The sequence below is a fragment of the Monodelphis domestica genome, chromosome 4 (genome assembly GCF_027887165.1).
Source record: "Monodelphis domestica isolate mMonDom1 chromosome 4, mMonDom1.pri, whole genome shotgun sequence".
Classification (NCBI taxonomy): domain Eukaryota; kingdom Metazoa; phylum Chordata; class Mammalia; order Didelphimorphia; family Didelphidae; genus Monodelphis; species Monodelphis domestica.
This window is the reverse complement of record NC_077230.1, coordinates 355,243,962-355,253,434: the sequence shown is the minus strand read 5'-3', so window position 1 is coordinate 355,253,434 and position 9,473 is coordinate 355,243,962. Positions and strand designations below refer to the sequence as shown.

The 9,473-nt window shown below is 36.2% G+C and overlaps 1 protein-coding gene across 1 annotated transcript; it reads right to left on the bottom strand.

Annotated features, from left to right (window-relative positions):
* Positions 1–259: 259 nt before the first annotated feature.
* LOC100024194 (olfactory receptor 52E5-like) lies at positions 260–1,638 on the bottom strand. The gene has a single exon (XM_001375488.3). The coding sequence runs from the start codon at positions 1,636–1,638 to the stop codon at positions 697–699; it is 942 nt and encodes a 313-aa protein (XP_001375525.2). The 3' UTR covers positions 260–696.
* Between the last annotated feature and the right edge of the window lie 7,835 nt (positions 1,639–9,473).

Sequence of the window (9,473 nt, the reverse complement as noted above, 5' to 3'; positions counted from 1 at the left end):
ATTTTTATGATACTATAAGTAGAATGACTCTGCTAGGCCAAAGCTAAAACTTCTCTATGATCATATTACAGTAAAGGATATTGTATTTTAACCATTGACTTTTTCACAACCTGAAATATAAAGAATCATAATTGGTCAGAAATCACTCAGTTTGATATTGCAAAAACAATATTTATTGAATTGCCTTTGTACAAAAGCTCTCTGAAAAAAATAGATGACATGAATGTTTAAAAAAATTTTTTATGTAGGCTAAATAAAAGGTTTCAAATAGGTGGTCTCTAGCCTGTATTAGCCCCACAATAGTCCTGACAGTGGCCTGAACCAGATAAAAATGTAATTGAGTAATATTTAACAGAAAATAATTTTAAAATATGAATATGCATAGGTTTCTAAGTCCAAATATGAGCTGTCATGATACTTGTGTATAGTTCAGTGGTGTGACATTACTACCCTAGATAATCTGAAATCACTCTCTTCTCCACTTCTGGAAAATAATTATCGTAACAGAGCACTGGAGCTGTGTGTGGAGAGAATGATGTATGTGTATGATGGAAGCAGGTACTGATTAAAGGAATACAAAAAGAGGGAAAAATTTGACTATTGCAATTGTCTACAAAAGTTTCATCTCCATTGTGAGCAGCCAACACTCAATCCCTATGTTTGGAATGGGAAGAGAAAGCATCCTGATCCTGGGAGTTAAGAACCTTTGGGATTGAGTATCCTGAGCACTCTCTCTCGGATCTGCTTTGTCCTGACTCCATAGATGACAGGGTTGAGGGCAGGTGGTACAACCACATACAGATTGGCAAGAAGGATGTGGATATAACCAGGAATGTTGTGGCCAAAGCGGTGGGTCATAAAAGAAAAGAGGGCTGGAGTATAGAAGGCCAGCATGACACAGACATGGGAACCACAGGTGCTGAGAGCCTTGATCCTTGCATCGTGAGACGGGAGGCGGAATACAGCCCTTAGGATCTGAATGTAGGAAAAGCCAATCACTAAAAGGTCTATGTAGCCTACAGAGAAAGCCACAAGACCATAGATGATGTTAATTCTAATACTCGTACAGGCCAGACGGGCTAGCCCCATGTGCTCACAATAAGTGTGAGGAATGATTCGGGCACCACAGAATGGAAGTCTCAGGACAAGAAATATGAATGGTGTTACAAAAACTAAAGATCTCATTATGATCATTATCCCCAAATTGGCCACCACTTTGTCAGTGAGGATCATGGTGTATCTTAGAGGCTTACAGATGGCCACGAAGCGGTCAATGGCCATGACTGTGAGCACTACAGATTCTAGGCCAGTGCACATATGTATGGCATACATCTGGGTGACACAGGCACCAAACAGAATCTCCCTCAGGTTAAACCAGAATATACCCAACATCTTGGGAATGGTGGCAGTGGATAGGCCTAGGTCAATGATAGCCAGCATGGCTAAGAAGTAGAACATGGGCTGGTGGAGGCTCCTCTCTGTCTTTATCACCAACAGAACAGTCACGTTCCCTATAAGAGCAATCAAATATACAGTGCAAAATGGGAAGCCAATCCAGATGTGAATATCTTCCAGTCCTGGAATCCCCAGTAGCAGAAAGGAAGTAGGATGGAATTGAGTACTGTTAGAAGGTCCCATTCCAGTGGCACTTTCTGGTTCCCAAAGGACTCTGTCTCCTTGTAAGGAACTCTCAAGGAACCTACACCATTCTGCCTCTTTTCCAAAGAGATACAAATGCTATTCTCTCCTTCCATAACCCAGAGGAGGAAACCTGGAGAGTAAAAGTTAGATTGAGTTAAACAGGTTCTGAAGCTCAGAGTTAATATTATCTATAGCATTTTTTTCCATTTGAATTAATTTATTTAGTCAATTTAGAACATTATTCCTTCGTTACAATATTCACATTATTTCCTTCCCTTCCCTCCATGCACCCTTCCCACAGCCGATGCACAATTTCATTGGGTATTATTTGTGTCCTTGATCAGAACCTATTTCCATGTTGTTGGTGTTTCCATTAGGATGTGCATTTAGAGTTTACATCCCCAACCAATACCCCCTCAACCCATGTAATCAAACAATTGTTTTTCTTTGGTGATTTTAGTTCCACAGTTTTTTCCTCTGAATGTGGATAGTGGTTTTTCACATAGATTCCTCCAAGTTGTTCAGAATCACTGCATTGCCACTAATGGAGAATTCCATTACAATCGATTATACCACAGTGTATCAGTCTCTGTATACAATGTTCTCCCGGTTCTGCTCCTTTCACTCTGCATCATTTCCTGCATATTTCCAGTTCCCATGGAATTCCTCTACTTTATCATGCCTTTGAGCACAATAATATTCCATCATGAACATATACCACAATTTATTAAGCCATTCCCCAACTGAAGGACATCCCCTCATTTTCCAACATTTTGGCAACACAGAGTGAAGCTATGAATATTCTTGTACCTGTCTTTTTCCTTACTATCTCTTTGGGGTACAAACCCAGCAGTGCTATGGCTGGATCAAAGGGCAGATAGTCTTTTATCACCCTTTGGGCATAGTTCCAAATTGTCCTCCAGAATGGTTGGATCAATTCACAACTCCACCAGCAATGCATTAATGTCCTGACTTGGCCACATCCCCTATCTATAGCATTTTGATAACTTTCCTCCCAGTAACTAATTAACTAGGTGAAGACCAAGATCATAACCTTTCTGAATTTGGATAATCATGTCTAGGGCAAGACTGTATTTCATGCATGTGTGTATGTGTTTGGGGGTAGGGAAAGTGTCAATAAATCTTTGTTGTTATTGAATTTTAAAATGCTCAAGATGACTGAGTTCCTGCTGGGGCATATGATATTGGAATAAAATATTTAAGGTATGTCCCATGGCTGGTGGGATTTATTTTATTTAGGCATTTTTTTTACTTTAAAAAATTTTGAGTTCTAAATTCTCTCCTCTCTATTCCCACCTAACCCACTGAGAAGATAAGTGAAATTATACTCAATATACATGTAAATTTATTTAGACATATTCCAATAGGGAAGGTAAATATATTCTGTTAAAATGGATTATAGACAAGGAGGAAATATCACTAATCAACATGTATGTATGCACCAAATGATATAGCATCCAAATTTCTAATGTAGAAACTAGGAGAATTGAAGGAGGAAATAGACAGTAAAACCATATTAATGGGAGACTTGAACCAACCACTATCAAATTTAGATAAATCAAATCAAAAAATGAATAAGAAAGAGGTAAAAGAGGTGAATAAAATCTTAGAAAAATTAGAGTTAATAAACATATGGAGAAAAATAAATAGGGACATAAAGGAATACACTTTCTTCTCAGCACCACATGGCACATTCACAAAAATAGATAATACACTAGGTCACAGAAACATGGCATTTAAATGCAGAAAAGCAGCAATAATATATGCAACCTTTTCAGATCGCAAAGCAATAAAAATATTGATCAGTAAGGGTACATGGAGATCCAAATCAAAAATTAATTGGAAATTAAATAATATGATACTCCAAAATCTGTTAGTTAGAGAAGAAATCATAGAAATGATTAATAATTTCATTGAAGACAATGACAATGGTGAGACATCCTTTCAAACCTTATGGGATGTAGCCAAAGCAGCACTTAAGGGAAATTTCATATCCCTGAGTGCATATATTAACAAATTAGGGAGGGCAGAGATCAATGAATTGGAAATTCAAATAAAAAAACTTGAGAATGAACAAATTAAAAACCCCCAGAAGAAAACCAAACTAGAGATCCTAAAAATTAAGGAAGAAATTAGTAAAATAGAAAGTGATAGAACTATTAAACTAATAAACAAGACTAGAAGCTGGTACTTTGAAAAAATAGAGAAAATAGACAAAGTACTAGTCAATCTAATTTAAAAAAGAAAAGAAGAAAGGCAAATTAACAGCATCAAGGATGAAAAGGGGGACATCACCTCCAATGAAGAGGAAATTAAGGCAATCATTAAAAACTTCTTTATCCAACTATATGGCAATAAATATATCAACCTAGGTGATATGGATAAATATTTACAAAAATATAAATTGCCTAGACTAACAGAAGAAGAAATAGATTTCTTAAATAATACCATATCAGAAAAAGAAATCCAAAAGGCCATCAAAAAACTTCCTAAGAAGAAATCCCCAGGGCCTGATGGATTCACCAGTGAATTCTATCAAACATTCAAAGAACAGCTAACTCCAATACTATACAAACTATTTGACATAATAAGCAAAGAGGGAGTTCTACCAAACTCCTTTTATGACACAAACATGGTACTGATTTCAAAACCAGGCAGGCCAAAAACACAGAAAGAAAACTATAGACCAATCTCCCTAATGAATATAGATGCAAAATTCTTAAATAGGATACTAGCAAAAAAACTCCAACAGGTAATCAGAACAGTCATTCACCATGATCAAATAGGATTTATACCAGGGATGCAGGGCTGGTTCAATATTAGGAAAACCATCCACATAATTCACCACATCAACAAGCAAACCAGCAAGAACCACATGATTATTTCAATAGACGCAGAAAAAGCCTTTGATAAAATACCACACCCAATCCTATTAAAAACACTAGAAAGCATAGGAATAGAAGGGTCATTCCTAAAAATAATAAACAGTATATATCTAAAACCATCAAATAATATCATCTGCAATGGGGATAAACTAGATGCATTCCCATTAAGATCAGGAGTGAAACAAGGATGCCCATTATCACCTATATTATTTGACATTGTACTAGAAACACTAGCAGTAGCAATTAGAGAAGAAAAAGAAATTGAAGGCATTAAAATTGGAAAGGAGGAGACCAAATTATCTCTCTTTGCAGATGATATGATGGTCTACTTAAAGAATCCTAGCGATTCAACCAAAAAGCTAATCGAAATAATCAACAACTTTAGTAAAGTTGCAGGATACAAAATAAACCCACATAAGTCATCAGCATTTCTATATATTTCCAACACAGCTCAGCAGCAAGAACTAGAAAGAGAAATCCCATTCAAAATCACCATAGACAAAATAAAATACTTAGGAATCTATCTCCCGAGACAAAGACAGGAACTATATGAACACAACTACAAAACATTCGCCACACAACTAAAACTAGACTTGAACAATTGGAAAAACATTAACTGCTCATGGGTAGGACGAGCCAATATAATAAAAATGATCATCCTACCCAAACACATTTATCTATTTAGTGCCATACCCATGGGACTTCCAAAAATTTTTTTTAATGATCTAGAAAAAACCATAACAAAGTTCATTTGGAAGAATAAAGGATCAAGGATATCCAGTGAAATAATGAAAAAAAAATACAAAGGTTGGGGGCCTTGCAGTCCCAGATCTCAGACTATATTATAAAGCAGTGGTCATCAAAACAATTTGGTACTGCTAAGAGACCGAAAGGAGAATTAGTGGAATAGACTCGGGGTAAGTGACCTCAGCAAGACAGTATATGACAAACCCAGAGAACCCAGCTTTTGGGACAAAATTCCACTATTTCATAAAAACTGCTGGGAAAATTGGAGGACAGTGTGGGAAAGATTAGGTTTAGATCAATACCTTACACCTTACACCAAGATAAATTCAAAATGGGTGAATGATTTGAACATAAAGAAGGAAACTATAAGAAAATTAGGTGAACACAGAATAGTATATATGTCAGACCTTTGGGAAGGGAAAGATTTTAAAACCAAGCAAGACTTAGAAAGAGTCACAAAATGCAAAATAAATAATTAAAAAATTTTTTGTAGAAACAAAACCAATGTAACTAAAATCAGAAGGAAAGCAACAAATTGGGAAGCAATATTCATAAAAACCTCTGACAAAGGTTTAATTACTCAAATTTACAAAGAGCTACATCAATTGTACAAAAAATCAAACCATTCTCCAATTAATAAATGGGCAAGGGACATGAATAGGCAGTTCTCAGCCAAAGAAATCAAAACTATTAATAAGCACATGAAAAGTGCTCTACATCTCTTAAAATCAGAGAGATCCAAATCAAAACAACTCTGAGGTATCATCTCACACCTAGCAGATTGGCTAACATGACAGCTATGCAAAGTAATGAATGCTGGAGGGGATGTGGCAAAGTAGGGACACTTATTCATTGCTGGTGGAGTTGTGAATTGATCCAACCATTCTGGAGGGCAATTTGGAACTATGCCCAAAAGGCAATAAAAGACTGCCCTTTGATCCAGCCATAGCACTGCTGGGTTTGTACCCCAAAGAGATAATAAGGAAAATGACTTGTACAAGAATATTCATAGATGCACTCTTTGTGGTGGCCAAAAATTGGAAAATGAGGGGATGCCCTTCAATTGGGGAATGGCTGAACAAATTGTGGTATATGTTGGTGATGGAATACTATTGTGCAAAAAGGAATAATAAAGTGGAGGAATTCCATGGAGTCTGGAAGGACCTCCAAGAAGTGCTGCAGAGTGAAAGGAGCAGAACCAGGAAATCATTATACAAAGAGACTGATACACTGTGGCACAATCGAAAGTAATGGACTTCTCCATTAGTGGCAATGCAATGTCCCTGAACAATCTGCAGGGATCTAAAACACACTATCCACAAGCAGAGGATAAACTGTGGGAGTAAAAACATCGATGAAAAGCAACTGCTTGACTACAGGGGTGGAGGGGATATGACTGAGGAGAGACTCTAAATGAACACTCTAATGCAAATACCAACAACAATGAAATGGGTTCAAATCAAGTACAAATGTTATACCCAATGGAATCATGCGTGGGCTATGGGAGAGGTGGTGGGACGGATGGGAGGAAAAGAAAATGATCTTTGTTTACAATGAATAATGTTTGGAAATGACCAAATAAAATAATGTTTTAAAAAAAGACATATTGCAAAAAAAAAAAAGAAAGCAAAAGAAAGTGAAAAAATATGCTTCAATCTGTACTTCAAGTTTATCAGTTCTGTCTCTGGTGGAAGATAGAATTTTCCATCATAAATCTTTTGGAATTTACTTGGATCGTTGTATTGTTCAAAATAGCTGTCTTTCACCATTGATCATCATTCCAATACTGCTTTTTCTCAGTGCAAAGTTCTTCTGGTGCTGTTTACTTCACAGTGCATCAGCTCATTCTTCCCAGGCTTTTCTGAAATCATCCAGGTTATTATTTCTTAAAAGAACAATAGTATTCTGTTGTAACTTTATATTACAACTTGTTCAACCATTTCCCAGTTGTTCAGCATCTCCTCAGTGTTTAATTCTTTGGCACTACAAAAAGAGCTGCTCTAAATACTTTTGTACAAATAGATCCTTTCCTTTCCCTTTGATATTTTTGGGACACAGAGAAAGATATAAGCTTTCTCCTACCCTTAAGCTTCTCTCATTTTCTTCTTTCATTATTATCTTTCATGCTTACCAAAACCAGTAAAAGAAACTGGGTCATAGAGAGCCATTCTTCCCTGCTTACTCTGCTTCAAATTTCATAGCTGTACAAAAAAAAATGTTCTTAATGTCACAACAGCTGAAATTCCTCATTCTCTACTTTGTGATCAGTTTGGAAGAAAATGGGTCAAAGTAATAGTGACTAATGAAGACATAACTTTTATATCTGTATTTATTTACTCATGTATATGTGCATTTTAGTTCCATTAATGGATGGGTATTGTGGATGAAAACATGAACTATGTAATGCTGGTGGACTTCCTTGTGAACGGTGATGCGTCCTGTTAAGTATACACACATAATGTGGGTAAAGAAGCTTTATAATATGAATTTGTAAAAAGGCAATAATAAGGCTACAGGTTACATTTAAGAGGTGTAATGACTGGAAAAGGTAATAGATGTAGGCTTAGGAGAGTGACAAAGGAATTTAGGCACATGGGTAGGACTAAAATACAAATGTCTAAGGCTTTCCCATTCCCTTGAAGAGTGTCACAGTAAAAAAGGAGTGACTGTATTTCTAGACTTAAGTTCAAATGCAGTCTCTGTCTAATTCCTGCCTGACCATGTTATCTAACCTACCTGAGTCTGTTTCCTTATCTGCAAAGTGAGTTGCAATAGTCTCTGATGAACCTTCTAGCAAGAGACCTTTGATCTTATGATATTTTGTATAGCAACACACATAGAACTACAAAATGACCAATAAAAACTCTTTATAGCACCACTCAGTAGACTTACCTATCTCACTATGTCTTCTTTCATCCACAGGTATAAGTTCTGCAACATCAGAAGAATATCACATATTTAGTTGCACTAAGTCAGAGACCTCCTTCTCCCAATCTTTACTTTCCTTGCTACAAAAGGCACTAGCTTGCAAGGGAATCAGGTACATTCATTGGTCTTATTACCCTTAGCTACTAGGAACTTGCCACTTCCATACTTTTACTTCCTTGACTACTTCACTATATTATTGCTTGCAAATTATTCACTTCATAGATGACTAGTTTTGTTTTTAGAAAAACAACAAAAGGCTTATTAACTTATGGTAGATTTGTAGAATTCTCCTCTCCCATTAAAAAATTAGGATCTTTGTCCACTTTCAATCCTGCATCACTTTTCTTAGTCTCTAGGATTTTGTAATGGTCTTTTACAATAGTAAATAATCATATCTATAAGCCTTTTTTGGTATCCCTGAATTCAGTCCATTCAAATCAGGTAACTTAATAAACCAGAGGATGCTATTAAAAATATGGTTTGTGAATAGCTGAGTGTTATGTTTTAATGGCTGCCCTTGGGCTCAAGAAGACTTGAATCTTTGTGACTTCAAGTCCAATACCTAATATGTGATAACTGTGAGGTGATGGACAAGTCACTTAATATCTCTGTGCCCCTCAAAATTCTCTGAATATATAAAAATAAATTATATATTCAAAAAGTTGTTTTTCTGATGAGGAGAGGGAATTTACTCATCTAAAGTATCCTGCAGCAATGCAAATAACAGTTTAGAACAAAATAAATAAAAGAAACATCAATGAAAGGAATTAGTGATTACAAAGGACCAGTATGTATTTATCATGGCGAGATAATAAAAGATCACGTCATATGAAAGTAATTTTCTTTTTGGCAAGGGGAATAATAAAAAAATGTTTCCCAGGTCTTAGGAATACCTCTGAAAATCCCTCTCATGGTGCTCTTATTTCATTGAGTTGGTAAGGTATAGGCTAGGTGGTGATATAATGAGAACCGGTTCAGGGCTGGTTGAATAAGAGAACCAAGCATTTGGTTATTCACTGATGTCAGTTTTACTTTTTCAAAGGAGGTGTCTAGTAGAATATCCTAAAAACCTGTGCTTGGGCCTGTGTGATTTATTCATTTTTATCAGTTACTAAAAGAATGGTTAGAATGCCTATCCCATTCACCGGGGACACAAATGTAGGAGCAAAAGCCAACATAATGGATGACCGAGTCCTGACAGGCTTACCATTGGGCTAAATTTAAAGGGATGGAATTTGAAAGGGGTATACC